Here is a 19134-nt window from a genome sequence, read left to right on the forward strand (position 1 = left end):
GCCTTCCTTTTGTTTTAGTCTGAAGAACACTTCTGGGATTAACTATGGAGGTGCAGTTTTCATCTGTGGCCAGTAAAAATCCTCACTTCTTGATGGTGGTTGTCTTGCTCTAGCAGGTTGAGTCCACTCGCTGTTGTTGGTAGATGTACAGGAAGCTGATAGATTGTTCTATTCCTTAGAAGTCTTTCTTTAATTATTTCACTAAAATGATCACAAAACCTTTTCCCTTCATAGTTCAAATGCATTATATGCTTCGTGTGCAGATTTTGATGCAGCTTGCTTATACCCTGTACAAGACACTTAGCGTATTGAGAACACGGTTTCCTTATTGTTTTCTGAATTTCTTTGCTTGCACACTAATTATAAATTACATCCTGCCTATGAGGCAGTGTGGAAACTACTGTGTTTCTGCATTTAGTAGCTTGTAGAAAATTCTGCATTGTTTTCACACAAACCTCTGGTTCATTTTTTGACACATCGTTTTAACCCATTATACAGACAATAAAGTCATTTTCCTGCATTAATTTCATCTGAGAGTTAGTGTATACAACATTTTTACATCTCGCTCCTGATTTCACTACACTAGTCACTGCTATGTCGCGATTTTTCTCATAGAGCACGACTGTTATAACTACAGTTATCCGATTTATTACCAGAGCACACTAGGACCTCATTTTTTGTATATCTGTTTACATATGATTCAAGTTGTGAGCTTATGATGATTCATATACTGTTATTACTATAATAATCTGACATGTTATACATGCTAGTGATATATACATATCAAAGATGCATTGAACTCTAAAATAAATAAAGTAAATAAATAATTATATATGAAAAAATAGATTGCTACCAACCATACAGAGGCATTGAGTGGCAGACAGGCCCCACATTTCATCTTGTTTGTGTTTTTGTGATATTTTCAGATATTTTTTTTAATTTTATATATTTTCACATATATTTTACTCTCCACAGCGAATCTTTGCTCATACCATCTGGACAAATGCTGAAAACTTTCCTTACCTCTAGCCGGAACTCAATCATACAGAGTATTCCTGTGTTGTTGCCAAGCTCGTGGAATCCTCCCCTTACACAATGCCTTCTAGCTGTGCAAAGTGTGCCAGTCCATAGCCCTCACCACTCAAATCCTGCAAAACCATACAAGTTGGGACCGAACCTCCTTGCACTGATTCTACTCCTTCTGTAAAACACTCCAGCTCTGCAATCCCAATGTCCTGCATCTCACCTCCCACACTGAAACCCTTGGCACACCAGAAACTAGAGCTCACACAATGCCACTTCAAAAAGCTGTCCAATCCGTACGTGTTCCTCTCCCATCTTGGACTACAATTATCCACCACCACTAAAGGGGCCCTCCTTAAACCTCCCTCACATCCCCTCATAACCGCAAAATCCTACCTTCCAAAAATACTACATTTGCCACACATGCTGAAACTCCCTCCTGTATACCTACAGAACTCATGTCTAAACTGACCCATAACATGATTATGAACCTGTCCTCTGAAAGCCTCAGTCCCAGAGAAGTGTTAGTCCTTTCTGAAGGCCTTACCTTTTGCCCAGCCTACAAATTCAATCATGCTGGGCTTGTTAAAGACCTCTCCTCCTGATCACTTCAGAGGAAACTTTTTTGCCCCTAACTCTTCTAATTAGACTCAAGCCAAAACCAATAATGAACCCTGCCTTACTCAATTTACTCCTTCATCGAATGTTATGCATCCTCACTCCCCTCCCCAAATCAGTGCTGTTAACTTTTCAGAATTGCTTAACCTTGTCTCACTATCATTCACCAAATCCCTTAACATAGATACCAAATTCACATCCACAAAAAGAAACACAATACACCACCTAAAAACTTATCCCAGCCTTATAATCCTATCTGCCGACAAAGGGTCCACCACTGTGTTTACGAACTGCAGACATTACCTGGTGGAGGGACAGATACATCCATCTACATGCCCATGCCACAGACACCCCACACCATAAACCTACAGGATCCCCCATTGCTTCTCACATCCCTAGGTCCATCCCACAAACTTCCTTCTGAGTCTATCACCCTCCTCAACACCATCACTCCCCATACTCCGACCTTCTAAATGCATTAAAGTACAGAAACAAAATACACAGATGCTGCATTGTGCCCTTTCATTGTCTCCACCCCCCCCCCCCCCCCTCCCCCACACACACACAGAGGAAGAACTAAGAACTCTGCTCTAGATGATCAATATCTTCAGCCTCTTACCTGTAACCTTCTCTCCTATATAAAAGACACTAACCATTCCTTCTACTGACTCCCCACATTTCCTGTTCCTTTACCACCTTGTGTCCTGCTTATCAGTGTCAGTGACTCCTCCCTGTGCACTAACATCCCTAATGTCCCTGGCTTTGCCACCACTGAACATTACCTTTCCCAATGCCTGACAGATTCTTCTTACTTATCACCATGAACAACTAAATCATCATACACATAACATCTCCTTTGACACCATCACCTACAAAACAATTCATCGTACAGCAATGTGCATGAGGTGAAATAATCAAACGCCATATCAGTTCATGGCCCATATAAAGGAATCTTTCCCAACTAATATAGAAGAATCCTTTCCAACTACCTAAAATGTTAAACCTCTCACCTGGCTCAGATTCTTTGAGATTTCTTTATGATCTGGACCAATCATGAGGACACTCTATCCACCTTACTCCAGAACCACAACTTATCTGCCATTCACTTCATGTGGTCCTCTGCTGCCCAGTACTCTTTCTTCCTAAGTGTTGACCTGTATGTCAAGGATGGCTACATCAGTAACTCCCTCCATATCAAACCTACCAACTGCCAGCAATACCCCCAGTTTTGACAGCTGCCATTCATTCCATAACAAGGAGTCCCTTCCAGGCAGATTGGCCACGCAGGGTCCTCATATCTATAGTGCTGAGCAGTCCCTCTCCAAATATACCAAGGGTCCCACTGAAGCCTCCGCACTTTGTCCAAAAACATACCTCCCTTGCCTTGTCTCCCCAGTCATCCACCATCCCTCACATACCCACTGTCTGGCCACAAAGGTGCTTCACCTTTCTTGCCACAGTACCACCCAAGACTGGAACAACTGAACCACGTTCTACACAAAAGTTTGACTACATCTCTCTGTTGCCCTGAAATGAAAAAATATGTTCCCACACCTATGCCATACCCTTGCCCATTCCTATTCCACCCCTGCTCCCAACCCCTGCCCTATGGCTCATATCACTGCAAAAGACCTAGATGAAAGATCTGTCCCATAAAACCTCATACTACCACTTATTCCAGTCCTGTCACTGGCATCTCCTACCACATTAAAAGCAGAGCTATATGTGAAAGCAGCCAAGTTATCTAGCACATTAGCTGCAATCACTTTGTCCCACTTTATTTGGGCATGACCACTGACAAGCTGTCTGTCCACATGAAAGGCCACTGCCAAACTGTGGCCAGAGACAGTTGAGCCACTACCTGCTTACCATGCTCCTCAACACAATATTCTTGACTTCAACGACTCCCTCAGAGCCTGTGCCATTTGGATTCCTCTCACCAGCAACTTGTCATATTAATTCCTTTTGTATTTACACACCCGTATCATTTCATCTGGGCATTTGCAATATACGGTCATGAGCAATTGAGTATGAGACAGCTGCTGTGTTCGAGAGAGAACAGACCAGCAGGTTCAGCTGCGGGAATAGTTGGGTGTTTCACACCACTGACATGGTTTAAGCCTGGTACTGGTACTCCATGTAAAAGTCGAATTCAGGTTGGGTAAGGTGAGAGATATCAATACATTCAGTTGAAGCCAGGCCACAGGTGCTCAACACATGAGACACTGTCCAGTGTCATGCGGGTGCTGAGCTTTTTACGTGCCACTATTACAAGGGTTCACTCTGAACACCCCAATTCAGTTACAATTGTCACCATTAAATCCAACTAGCATGGGCAACATCATGTCAGTGTAGGAGTAAGCACCAGCTACGGTAGACGGCAACAGCAGACTGACAGCTAAAATGTAGCAAATCACCTGGAATTAAATGATACTCAACAATAATAGGTGAGTAACCAAACTATCCATAATCACCTACCGAGCGAGGACAATGGTTCAAACCCATGTCTAGCCATTCTGGTTTTCTGTGATTTCCCTAAATTGCTTCAGGCAAATGCCAGGATGATTCCTTTGAAAGGGCATGGCTGAAATCCTCCCCCATCCCTCCCTAATTCAAAGGGATCAATGACCTTTTGTTTGGTCACCTCTCCCCAAATCAACCAACCAACCAACCAGAATAACCTCCTATCTATGGGGGTGCAGACATCATTGTGCCTCAGTCATGTTTATTTTATTTTTTATATTTCTGCAATGAAATCACAGGAATATATCGCAATGCTATAATGTTTCAACCAACCGATGGTCATCTTAAGACTGAAGGTACATGCTTAAGGTGATTTCTGTTCCAATGTTAAAATTGTGTTCCAGTATTAATCACAAGACAAAGGAAATTAGCTACAGCTGTGTACTTAGTCTGAACATGACCACTGGCTCAGCCACTGTGGCTCGTCAAAAGCAATTTCAGAACTGTGCAACACTCTTATAATTTTGTCAAAAAATATACTAAAAAAATGAAAGAACTCAATCACTTAATGTCCACTTGAGGTTTTTTTTTTCATGCTTGTATCTCTGCTCACTGCACATTGCAGAAAATAGATAATAATGTTGACACAATAATGCTATTACTCACACCAAATATGTAAAAAGGTCACCTGACTGATGAACACTGTTGGTACACACTAATGGCAGGGTACAAGGACTCTGAAAACCATACAATTTGATGCATCCCAGTTGTAAAAAGGATACCATTAAGGCAAGCAGAGTGTTACTCTCATTTGGGATGTGATCATACATGATGCAATGGAGTCCCTAACATGTCTCCTATCATCTTTTACTTGTGAACTATACAGGAAACTGCTTTCTAGTCACATACTTCATCTGTTTACCTAAAGAATGCCATAGATTACCTGCACCTGCAACAGAACAATGTCTTACCTGATCACTCCCACATACTATCAAAATAATATGAGCTGGCTCTAACCACTATGGGACTTAACATCTATGGTCATCAGTCCCCTAGAACTTAGAACTACTTAAACCTAACTAACCTAAGGACAGCACACCACACCCAGCCATCACGAGGCAGAGAAAATCCCTGACCCCGCCGGGATTCGAACGCGGGCGCGGGAAGCGAGAACGCTACCCCACGACCATGAGATGTGGGCTAATATGAGCTACACTATGGCATTGTGTTGCTTCTGTTTCCCCATCCCATCAGATGATCTGACTTCAAACATATGGTGCACATCTGTGACACTGGTGAGCAAGACGTGTCATGCCTTGCCCCTGTTCAGAGCACTGTCAATGGCAGTGGAAAGATCATGGACCAAAGTGGATCCTAAGCAATGTCTGGGCAAGGAAGGTGCTATAAGATACTGGGAAGATGTGCCTAATCCATTTTCTTGTAAGATCAGTTCAGAACACATTCATATTGCATGGAGATAAATTTAATGTTGGGTAGAATAGCAAATAAGTCACATGACACACAAAAAACTCATTAATTTTTTACTAATATAATTTATTCAAGCTTATTCATTTTTAGGGCATAACAAACAATGTGTAGGAAACTGAGTCTTCTGGCACTCTAACCAGCATCACAGGTGGTTGTTCTCATAAAGAACATTTATTTATGAGGTTCTGTACACGGTTTAGTTTTTCCTGCTCATTAACATTTTATTTAAATTCAGTCATTTGGATCACAAGGTATAAAAATTCCAAAAAACACTCAGAATTGCAAGTTTAGGAAGAAGAAAACTTCTGAAAATGGCATCATATATGGATTTGTGTCTTACAGGGGCTCACATGGCATTCTGGAACAATGATGACATTAATTCTGAGCACATACTTCTGGTATAAGGCAGGTCATTCATAGTTCCAATGCACAACTGAGGCACATGCTGATTAAACAAAATCAAATTCTGCCATTATAATGCTGTAGAATTTTTCCTGCTTTTCGTTATTACTGCAATGACAAAAGGGATACTTTGCCATGTAACAATAATGTACTAATATTAAAATAGCTTCATTAACAAGTTTTTGACTCATCCTGGAAGCAATTGAAAACACTTTAAACAGAACACATAGGTAGGTACAATAAATGTAGTTACCACTTGTTCTGTAGAGAATGGAGAATGTAAAGAAATGGACATGTGAAGAGTGTTGTAACAAAGAGACACAAGTTCTAACTCTTGTTACTCTGCACAAATATGATTGTCTATCTGCTGGGATATATTGACCATGTGATTCATTAAAGCTAAGCTGACATATATATTAAACTGTTGGACCCTGAAAACTTGATGTTTTGTATATAAAATTGTGTTTTTATAACACCTGATTGACATATTTGGTAAAGTAAATAATATCTGCCAATGGAGAAAGATGAGAAAAGCCCAAAAATGTATTTATCTTTTTGTTCAGTGCCAGTAATGGAAAAATATGGATTTTCTGGCTAAAAGGCTCACAACCTTCAATTTATACACCATCTACTTCTCTCACAGAGCCTATTTGTCAGCATCATCCTAAGGAGTGGACTTTGATTATGCTGCATATTTTTTTGTTTTGTTTTAGATGCTGTTAAGAATAACAATATACTGAAGGCTTGTATACATTGCCAGCTATATAATCAGTAGCTTCACATTGCCAAAGCCTCAGGAAGCCAATTGAATACACATACATGACTCTGCCTTATCACCATTTCATTCTCAAAATCACAGTAGTGTTTATTATTATTAATGCTCTGCCAGTGTTTAACCTTTTTATTTAGAATATTAGAGATTTGATAACAAAAAAGTATTGTTGTAGAAAGAAATTATGCTTACAATGACAGAGTTGAGTCACACCACTTTTGGTATAAGAATTAAATACACTGCCAATTCCGTCTCAGATTCGCACCACTGTGATTCCACAAATTGGAACACAATGAACAATACAAGAAATATACAGCAAATTCCACAGTGAAACTTAAAAGTAATATGCAGCAGTATTATTGGAACATGCAACAGGCTACACATTATTACAATGCCTCAAATTATATTACATTTAGCATGCAGTAATGCAGTCAAATATCAACATTTAAATATGGAATAAATGTAATTTTTGAAATGAGAATATTTTCTCAATCTGAAATATATTTAAATATTTAACAGTATTATTATTTCACTTTAACTTTTATATATTATAGGAAATTATTGAAACAATATCATCTACCCACAAAAGCAGCAGCATTTGTAGTTTTGTATTTCAACAGTACATAACAACATGTGAATGCACATACATTTATTCACATTCCTGTCACATAGTTTAACTGGTTATATTTACCTTTGTACTTATTCCAGTGGTCATACACAAAAATTTTGAGATTCATATATTGTGTTTATGTTTCAAATGAATTGTAAAACATAAGGAAGCAAATACAAATTTGATTTTGTTGACACATCTAAATTTGGATTTATGTCGATCAGGACAATATCATTAGTAGAAAATGGCATCCCAGTATGAAATTCACAGATATTTTCTCCTAAACATACGCATCTCATATGTGATGCAATCACCAACAAGAAGTGTGTTCCTTCTACATACATTATGACTGATGCAAAGAGAAACAACATACTTTTTTATGGTAAAAGATCAGGTCATGTATGCAATAAAAACTTTAACAGATTAAGTGCATCTTTAGTTAAAACACAATCTTGCAAGTACTGAATGTGTTGATATATATATAACTGTCTTCACAGCAAAATTTGCAAATGTCATTAGACCACATTTTTCTCCTCATATATTCCTTCAAAGCTGTAAGATTCTCTCATTTTTTTAGTGTCATTTACAACATTCCATGTATAGATGTTTAATAAAGTACTGAAATATAATTCTTGAAGATGGCTATGTATATTAAAAATAGATTATAATTACAATGTATTATATTTCAAGTCAACGTTGGAGGATGTGATGAAAAAATGTCACATCCATTTACTGTCATTTTTACGTAAAAATATACCAATATTTATTTCTAGTTAATATTAAAATACGCTATTTCAAGGAATTTAAAATGTGGAAGTTGGTCAGACACATTTTACACTCAAGTTCAGTTCAAACGTATAACTAGAACCAGTGTAAATAAGATTAAGGAAAAACAAGTGATAGTAGTACTTCTTCACAATGACATATGAATGAAACCTACACCCCACAAAATTGCTGGCTAATCACTTAAGTGTAACGGCTGGTCCTCATTGCATTATTCTACCAGACGTGCTGTCTATAACTGCTCTGAAGAGTCACTTAGCAGTTCACCCTTTTGCATTCAAAGCAGTCCCTTAATTGGTTTAGGGCATGTGCAAGTTTTAAATGGCAGAATGAAAACAGGAAAGGCACTAACAGCACAGACATATCATTCACCTCTTGCAGATTTATTATTTTCAACACCTGTACTTAACAACAGTTCTTCATTATGAATCTAACATAACTGATTTTTCCTTTTGTAGTTTTTTGTTTTTATACCTGAAAATTAGTTTTTTTTTTGAAATATGAACAAACTGATGCAAGATGCTGGCAGAAGAATGATTAGAATTTGGAATTTGCTCTGAAAAGAGAGTACCACTTCATTCCTTACAAGTTTCACACTCCTCAACACACAACATATTTTTTGTTTTCCAAGAAACCAAATTTTCAAAATGCTGCTACAAACATTCACTGAGTCATGACAAATATTTTGCACAGAATAAAAAAATTACCTCTTAAAATGATCTGAGTCAGTAATGTTTGTAAAAATCATATAGTACTGTCTTGTGCAACTTACTTTAAACAGTTTCACTGGCACACGAATATATATTTCACCATCCACAAAATTCATGCTCAAAATGCACTTTAAAAATCGTTTGTGCACAGAAACCTGTAATGAAATGTTCTGTCAATATGAAGACAGCGAATCCAAAGTCACAACCATCAATCTTTATATGATCTCTGTGACACAAATATCATACTTTCACATTTAATACAATATCTGCAAAAGGAATCTCGTGATTTGTTGAAGTAACAGACTTAGTACGCTATTCATTCAGAAAATGTCTCCATGCATACAGTCAGACTGTCGCTTCAAATGTCTGAAGGTCAGGCAGAGCAATTCCGTCCAGGCACACCACACAAGAGGAAACACGAGAAAAAAGAAAAATCCACTGTCAGAATGGAAAGCAATTCATTTGTTCCCTGTAACGCAGATCACTATTGCGAGCAATAGTGTCACTGCAAGGCAACTCGCAATTGTGAGCAACTTCTGAAGTAGTCCTTGTTCCAACCATACCTGAGACTCCTCTAGGTCCACTGTTACTAGTATAGCACTGGAGTCCTTCAAGAGTTCGTGGTCTAGAAGCTCTTCCTGCAACAATAAGAGACTCACCATTCTGAACACCATCTCCACTCTGTGTTCTTGGTGAAGTAGTTCTTGCAATTCCAGTCCCACTTATTTTTGGTGCTTTATAAGATGGTGTTCCTTCCTGACTTCCACTTACTGAAGTTGAAGCTGTCCTGTCAGCAACAGAGGCTCCTGATTCGTTAGAGTTCTGGCGGCCACCAGTCAGTCTTGCAGCTGAAATGACAATGGCATCACCTACAACTTTCATTTCCAAGTCACCCCGTCTACTATCAGAAACCTTATCACGATCTTCAAGGCATCGTACCCATTCTGCTTTGTTTGCTCCACTCATGTCAGATGGAACAGGTTTTGGAGTGGCAACAGATGCATTTTGAATTTTGATATCAGCATCATTTATTGTTTTCTCAGGAGCAGTCCTGGTGACATCACTGCCATCATTACTTCTGACCTCACCCTTAACATTACCATTTTTTTCTTTTTCAGTGCCCTCTTCCTCCTCCTCATCATCATCCAGCTCAAAATCATCAACATCATCATCAGTCAGCAGTAGGCCTTTGCTGCTTCCAATATCGCCACGATGCACCCTTGGTGTGAGTGGAGCAGGCAGTACTACTAGCTCATCACATTCTGCACAGTAACCAGCCAGAGGCAGTGATCCAGCAGCCATGACAATGCCACCTTCAGAACGTGCTTTAGTAACAGGACGTGCTTCTCTCGTGAACTCACGGATAGGATGGTCACTGTAACATTGTGTACACTCACTCTCATCACTGACTGAGCTAGATGGCTCATCAGGGAACAGGGAAGGGGCAACAAGGCTACCACTACCATCGGTATAAATGTACCGGACACATTCCGCACTTTTGTAAGTGCCAGGGAAGTGCTCCACTGCACCATCCAGATAGTGCTCACTGTGTGTTCGCTGTGCTGCTGCCACTGTATCAAAAGGCCACTCCTGATTGTCTTCTGCACACACTGAGTATCTACTGCCAGCAGTTACATCTTCATCTTCTATGTCCTCCTCTTCTTCTTGCTCCTCCTCATCTTCTTCTTCTTCACCCTCTTCATCACCCATGTCATCCTCAGGCATGCTGTCCGAATCTCCAGCCAGTGTGCGCTCACTTACTTCACCGGCAAACACAACATCATTCTCACTGGAGACACTATCAATGTATGGCAGGTCTTTTGCAGCAGCTGCAGCTGCAACAACAGATTCGCCAATACTGCTGCTTCCTGCAGCAGTGGAGATTGCAGTTTCCTCTTCACCACCAGTAGATGGCTTGCTGCCACCACCAGGAGCAGAAAAACTACGACCTCTTTTGCTGGGAGTCTTCCCTGTCACACCTGAACTGCTACTGAGCTCTTTGGAACCGCCTTCCTTCCCACCACCACTGACTGCCAATTTATGGATAGCAGGAAGGGCATCTGTAGCACAACTGCTGCCTTCGCGGCGGGAGAAGCCTGGGCTGCGTCTTCTGCGAACTGCCCGGTCTTCAGCTGCAGCCATGGCATCACTGACTGGAAATGCCTCAGTGGGTGCAGCCAAGACCTCACGGTGGTAATCCTCAGGCCGGGCATTGATCTCCACCTGAACACGTATACGTGTGCCATTTGGGGTGACACCTGCCTGTAGATCACGTGAGCTGACGTTACCAGTGCAAGCAGCAGCAGCACGACAAGCATCGTACGTGCACGGCACCCTCTCTCGGTAGTCAGGTAGACTGACACTGGCAACACATATGCCAGCCTTACAGAAGATGCCTGCACGGCCTGCTGCTGCACGGTTATGACCCCGTTTCCAGTAACGACCCCTGCCACGCAAGGGTGGTGGGATAGCCACTGCCTCACTGACACGTCCAGCACTACCACCATAACCCACTACAGCAGCATCTGCACGCCAGCGAGGGCCACTTGCAGGAGCTGCGGGTGCTGAGAACGCCTGTGCAGCTGGCTCGGTGACAGAAGCTAGACTGCGTCTGGCATATCTTATTACACCACCAGCAGAGGAGACACCTGAACCACCATTAACCCGGTAACCACGTGGCTTGTTGCGCTGTGGGCCATAGAAAAAGTAACTCGGAAGATCTTTTTTTTTATCCGGCAGTGGTGGAGTCGGCAACGGAGGTGGTTGTGGCGGCTTCACTGCTGCTGGTGCTGGTTTGGCAGGAGCAAGGGTAGGGATAGGAACATGGGGAGGAGCTGGGTTGGGGACTGGTACCGATACAGTGGCATTAGGCGGTGGATGGTCATCCCAGGGTGAGAACAGATCGTAACCGGCGAGATTACACGTACCCGCCACAACACTACCAGAGTAGCGAGGCCATGCCACTGGGAAAGGCACAGGACCTGAGGCACTTTGAGCAGGCGGAGGTTGTGGGGGAAGCAGTGGCAGTTGTGGCGGCTGTGGAGTCAACGGTGTTGAAGCCGCCGATTTGTGCTGTGGGGTGCGGTCTCGGGCACGTGCTCCATTTGTCTCGGCACAGCACGGTGACACCACCTGTCGACACGAACAACACGACCAGCGATCCTTGCTCACACCACCATCTGTCTCACTTCCTGCACCACCTCCGCCCCATGTCGGTGAGTTGTCAGGCGATGATGGTGGCAGTGCAGAGCCACGCCCGAATTCCACGAACCAGAGCTTCTCCTGCTCACATTCTCACTTTTTCTCCTTCATGTCCTTGTTTAGATAGTGTAGAACATAATGTAGCACCAGGTCATAACAGTACTTGTACTCCGTCTGTTAGGAAACAGAAAATATCTGTATCAGGTATATAGTGACATAACAGTAAATTTACCTAAAGTAATGACTAGTCTGACAGAATAAAAATATGCACCTCAGAGAAACAAATGAAACGTTCAAACAAGAATGGAGCTGCTCAAGAAAAATTTTAGTTTTAACTGATCGTGGAAGAGTTTCTGCGTGATCATTATAGTTAAGTCATTCTTACACATTTTCAATACCAGATACTCCATTATAATTTATTTGTCCAATATTATATTTGTCCAACAAATTTCATGAACATTTGGTGTCCTAATATAGTATTCAACATGGCTAAATAATGGTTCAGATCCATGCAGAAATATGGCCTTCCTAGTGCCAGCAAGGAGATTTGAAGAGGTAGGGACAGGCAAAGACAAGAAGCAACTGTTATAGTTTCTTTCTAGGAAAGTGTCATGTCTCTAGCTAATGAGTGTCAGATTGCAGTAGAAGGTTAGGGACAATATTATCAGTTCAGTACTTCCCATATGATGCTCAACAATGCGTAACTGCTGTTAAGTGGTTGGGCATAGTTGTGCAGCAAAACAGTGACTTTTTAGACAAGTTCTGCCATTTTATTTAAAACAATTTCTGCAGCTATCCCAATAACTATGATAACATGCAGTATTTACTGTAGGTTTCTGGAAGTAAGTTACCTTTCTATATGCATAGTCCTGATCACAACATTCAATTTTACATTTTACCACCGTCATCTTACAACTGATAGTGTGATGGAGTGCTATATAACAGATGCCAACTACTGGGTTTATGTTAAGGCTGTACCTAGAACTAAATAAATGAGAATTTTAAAAATCTCTCACAGCTGAGAATTCTCTTGTCAGAGCCGGTGTTGACCAATCTACATCTTGGGAATCATGAGCCTATCATTCCCAAGTCAGTCCGCAGCCTTTACTGGCAGAGCAATCCCATCTGGGGAGTACAGAGTTTTTTTTTTTTTAACAAAGATGAAAATTAAACTGAAAACAACTCCACTATTTCAGAAGCATGAGCACACAAAGTAAATGAAGCAATAAGCAGAGGGGGTTGGGGGAGGAGGGGGGGGGGGGGGGCTGAGGCTGTTTTCTTCAACGAAAGAGCTCTGCTGGAATCAAATACTGACATAGAACAGCATGTCATGTTTGAGAGCTAGATTATCTGGAATGTTGTCTAGAACAGAAGTGAAACTACTACTTCCTTCACATTACTTGTTCTTGGCCCCTAAATTCCTCTGTTATATGATACTATAAAATATTCTGTTGCTTTGCAATCTCTCCATTTAGTTAACACATTTCTAGAGACTTTCACTCTGTCCAACCCATTTCATTTTGGTTCTTGTTCAGTTAAAATTTTTCACTATTATTTCATCTCTCTGAATGTATACAAGATTCTGTTTCATGTTTTTATAAATAGTTCACTATCTTTCTTAGTGGCAGTCTTATTCTTTCTATTTCAACTCCAGATTTCTGCCAGTGATTCCACAAAAGTCCACTATTTTCTCTTCCCACAACATGTAAGTCAGAATATTGTAAGTGGCAGATAGAAAATCAAATGACAAAATAATGTTGGTTCACTTTAATGTCAGGACAAAAGTTATAGAACAAACAGAAAATGAACTTACAAGGACCAAATGAAACTAAAAATAAAATTTACAGTTTTATCAAACAATGAAGAAATATGTTGGGTTTGGACAGTTCTGATTCATTTTAAAATCTGGAGTCATACTTGATTCATAAGATCCAGAGTAAAAATGGATGGAAAGGAAAAAAGTTATGTTGATTATGAGAATTTATTTAAGAATAAAGAGGTATATCAGAACAAATTAAATGCAGCAGATGATTATATCAACAGCAGAAAAATAGGTAATTTGTTTACAAAGGTATTTACGCAAATAGCAAAAGATGTTGCAGGTAAAGAAATGGAAGAAGAATATATGGCTCAAATAAAGAAAGGAACAAAGGGTATCCACACATATTTTTCCATGGGGCAGGGGAAAGTATATGAAATTGTCATTTTGATATAAATGACCTGGGGAACTTTGAGATGTACCATACCACAGAAACTAAATTTTATAACTCACACAAAAAACTGAAAAAACATATTATATTTCGGAGAACTGATGGTTTTCCATGGTGTAAGAGAATTCTAATGAATAAAAGCTCTGTACTCCAGATTTCAAGGGGTGGGGTGGGGGGTGGGGATGGGGGGGGGGGGGGGGGGAGGCATGTGTTCCCTCTTGGTCTGTCTTCCTTCTTGTGTGTGTGTATGAAGGCAACTATCGAAGAGAAAGTGCAAGTTTTGCATAGACAATGATAGCAACATCTCAGAATTTGATGAATTAAATAAAACTATTCATAAATTTATTTCAGACAATGTGAGAAGCAATAATCAAAATTTCAGGGCAGAAATGTTTAAGAGTGACATGAGAATAAAGAAAACAAATAGATGCTTGTGTTACAAATTTATCAAATCTCATCCAGTAAGAGGGGGTAGCACAATAACTAACAATGGAGGAATACTGTAAAAGCATTTGATGACTTCATTAAATGCCTGTGTAACTCACAAGATGAAACATAAACACAAATAGTTAGCAATAAAAATATTACATTCCAGATTCAATGCAAGATTAGGTGTAGAAAGCCATTTGAGATATGAAGGAGCGAAGGTGGTAGGAAATGATGGTAGGATACAAAAGAAACTTAAAAAAAATTGTTTACAGGACATCTACAAAAGAAGATAAATTTCTCATAACCTCCAATTTGACAGTTGTCACCCATCCCACGTTAAAAAGACTCTCCTTACAGCCTCGTCATCTGTGGATGCCACATCTGCAGTGGAAAGCAGGACTCGTCAAAATATAGCAATAACCTTTCCAGAATATTATCAGACAGACCATATTGTATCCAGCTCACCCATAAACAAGTCACCCATACCACCTTCTCCTGTGACATCAGTAAACCAGTTAACCAACCATCAACCAGCATTCCTCTGATCACCCTGGCCTCAAAAAGTTCAACCACATGCTTCACTAGGGTTTCAACTACCTCTCATCGTGTCCAGAGAATGTTGCATATACTACCCAAAATCCTACCCACATTTCCCAAAGTAGTGTTCTACTTCCAACCCAACTTACAGAATATCCTTACCCATCACTTCACCATCCAGTTGTCAAACATGTGGCACAACACAAATTCACACTTCAACACCTGCTTCATTGCACAGGCCATTTGGACACTCCCTTCCAAAACAGCTTTCTCTTAACTTCGGAGATGGTAATTGGTTCTCCAGTACATCTTGTGCTCCTGCAATCCCCCTGACAAAAACCTCCACTAACCTATTTTCACTGCCTAACCTTGTCTTTTCCCTTCTCCATGTAGATAATGCACTGCCCTCTCCCTCTCCTTTTCAACCCCTATTCCCTCCTTCCCCCCTTTTCATCTAATCTTACTCCCATTTGCACCCCCCCACCCCACCTCTTCTCCCTACATCTCCTTTTGTAGGATCCTCTGCACTCTTTTTGCCTACTTGTGCAACCATGAACTCATCTGTCAAAACACTTGCCTGTTTCCCACTTCCCCCTCCTTGCATCCTTACCTACCACATCTGTCAGTTCAGGCAACTGCTTTAAATAATCCAATATCAATAAATATTCTTGCTGTGGCCATGGGAATGTGTGAATGAGTGGGTCACTGTGTCAATGGGAGTATCACTGCTAGAAAGAGAGCTAGTGCTTGAAATCCAGCGTTAATGCTGTTTTCTGTTGTGTTTCTGTGCCTCATGTATTGTTCCTCTATAGGCAAGTAGTTGCTTTTCCCTTGTTTTACATAATAATCTTAACAAACTCATTTCTGTTCAGTAAAATTAAGTTATACTCATTGAATGCATTTCTTTTTGGTGATATACTGAGGAGCACATGTGATGAGCAGGCAAAACAAAATTTGCTAAATTAAAAAAAAAGTGCACTTCAGAAAATATAAAAAACACAAAAATAAGCTCTGTACCAATTTGGAGAGTATGAATGAAATTTCATTTGGAAGGAAAGAAAGATACTGCTTCATAGTTCAGTCAAAATGGTCACCAATTCAATGTTTTTCTGTTACAATACTTGAGGAAATTTGTTATAGCCTGTGAGCTAATTCACTAATTTTATGGTTGAGATTTATTACAATAAAGGAAATTCCCGGAGGATGCAATAAGTATGAGTAACATAACGGAAAGCCAACCACCATGGCCATGGGAGTGTGTGTTTAGGTGTTGGGATGTTTGGGGGAAGAGACCAAACAGATCATCGGTCTCATCGGATTAGGGAAGGAAGTCAGCCGTGCCCTTTCAAAGGAATCATCCCGGCATTTGCATGGAGCGATTTAGGAAAATCATGGAAAACCTAAATCAGGATGGCCAGACGCGCGATTGAACCATCGTCCTCCTGAATGCGAGTCCAGTGTGCTAACCACTGTACCTCCTCACTGTCTGTGATATTTTGTGTGTATGAATGTATGTGCTATTGCTGGAAAAAGGGCCACTGCTTGAAAGATAGTGTGAATTCTGTTTTTCTATTATGTGTTTCTGTGCTCCACTCATCAGTCTGCTGAAGGTAAGTGGTTGCCTTTCCCTTATTATATGTATATATGGGTCAGATGTTATTTTTAAGGAATGCAGTATATTTTCTAATTTCCTTGAAATTCGTCACCTTTAGAAAATTAATTTTCAAGTTACAACAACACTGTTAATATTTTTCTTCATAATTTCCTTACTTTTGGAAGATTTGTAGTTTGAAATGCAAATGTATATCCAGACTAGCTAGCAACATATTAAAATTAGCAAACTGCCAAATTTTGAAAGAAAACTCTCCCATGCATCATTCGTGCTGCTCTTCTCTGTATATGTTGAATATCATATTAGTCCTATTTAGAATGGGTCCCCCATAATTGAGCAATATTCCACATGGGTTGCAATTTCCTTTGCAGACTAAATGCATTTTCCCAGTATTTTACCAATAAACCAAATTCCACAGCCTGCTTTATCCATGACTGAGCATATATAACCATGCCATTTCATATCCCTACAGAGCATTACATTCAGCTATTTGAAGGAGTTGGCTGATTCTGTGACTCACTGATACAGTCATAGCATACTACTTTTCTTGTGAAGTGCACAATTTTACACTTCTGACTACTTAAATCAAGTTGCCAGTCTTTGCACCAGTTTGAAGTGTTATCAAGGACAGAGCTGAATTTTTATGCCTATTCTTTCAGTCAGCTTTTCACTACACAGAAATGTCATTTGCAAAACGTCTGAGGTTACTGTTAATATTTACATATACAACATGAAAAGCAAGGACCCCGACACACTTCCCTGAGGCATGCCCAAAGTTGCTTCGACATCTGATGATGACTGTTGTTGTGTTGTTGTTGTTGTTGTTGTGGTGGTGGTCTTCAGTCCTGAGACTGGTTTGATGCAGCTCTCCATGCTACTCTATCCTGTGCAAGCTTCTTCATCTCCCAGTACTTACTGCAACCTACATCCTTCTGAATCTGCTTAGTGTATTCATCTCTTGGCCTCCTCTATGATTTTTACGCTCCACACTGCCCTCCAATGGTAAATTTGTGATCCCTTGACACCTCAGAACATGTCCTATCAACCGGTTCCTTCTTCATGTCAAGTTGTGCCACAAACTCCTCTTCTCCCCAATTGTATTCAATACCTCCTCATTAGTTATGTGATCTACCCATCTAATCTTCAGCATTCTTCTGTAGCAAAATATTTCGAAAGCGTCTATTCTCTTCTTGTCCACACTATTTATCATCCATGTTTCACTTTCATACATGGCTACACTCCATACAAATACTTTCAGGAATGACTTCCTGACACGTAAATCTATACTCGATGTTAACAAATTTCTCTTCTTCAGAAACAATTTCCTTGCCGTTGCCAGTCTACATTTTATATCCTCTCTACTTCAACCATTATCAGTTATTTTGCTCCCCAAATAGCAAAACTGCTTTACTACTTTAAGTGTCTCATTTTCTAATCTAATTCACTCAACATCACCCGACTTAATTCGACTACATTCCATTATCTTCATTTTGCTTTTGTTGAAGTTCACCTTATATGACTCTACATACAATATAACATGCTGGGTCCTCTGTATCAATAAATTCTAAATCCAGTAACAAATTTCACTTGATATCCCATATGATTGTACTTCTGACAATAAATGTATATGAGGTACTGAGTCAACACTCTTCAGAAATCATACTCCATCTGCCTGACTGCCATGGTCCAAAACTTTCAGTATGTCATGTGAGAAAAGTGCAAGTTGGGGTTCACCTTGTAACACTACAATCAATATTGTTAATAACTTGTACTGATTAATCCTGCATATTGTCAAGTGTATATTCCTTATTATGAAATGTCCTTGATCTACTATAAAGAAGCAGAAAGGTAGTGTGACATGTTTACTCTTTGCAAGTTAAGTTCTTTGTTTTATTTGGAGGGAAGCAGTATTTAATTATGTACATTTGTGTTGACTTCTTAATATGTTTAAATAATGAGCTTTTTAAAAATATGTTTGCTGGCAACTATGAAATAACTGGTTCATGCATGGGGACTTTGTGTTATATAAAGAGAAAGCCAAAGTAGTTCCCCTATGCAAGGGAAGTGAGCTGGTGCCCTAGGAAAAGGTGGATGTGGTGCTCAGTCTGGGTGGCAAGTGTGAGGGTACAGTAGTCGGTCGGTAGCAAGTAACTGACGAGTAACCAGCGCAGGTGCTGAGCGAAACTTACAATATTGCAATTGGAATGGAATGGCCTCGTAATTAATACGTGGCTGTAAAAGGGTGCTCTCAATTTGGGAAAATCTCTAAAAATCAT

At 40.1% G+C, this 19134-nt stretch overlaps 1 protein-coding gene across 1 annotated transcript in view; it reads right to left on the bottom strand.

Annotated features, from left to right (window-relative positions):
* Positions 1-8951: 8951 nt before the first annotated feature.
* Positions 8952-19134, bottom strand: part of LOC126272182 (uncharacterized) — a 1390907-nt gene continuing 1380724 nt past the window's right edge. The window contains 1 exon segment of the mRNA XM_049974835.1: positions 8952-12244. Coding sequence (XP_049830792.1) covers positions 9311-12244 — 2934 coding nt within the window. The 3' untranslated portion in view covers positions 8952-9310.

Source organism: Schistocerca gregaria, chromosome 5 (assembly GCF_023897955.1).
Source record: "Schistocerca gregaria isolate iqSchGreg1 chromosome 5, iqSchGreg1.2, whole genome shotgun sequence".
Taxonomy (NCBI): domain Eukaryota; kingdom Metazoa; phylum Arthropoda; class Insecta; order Orthoptera; family Acrididae; genus Schistocerca; species Schistocerca gregaria.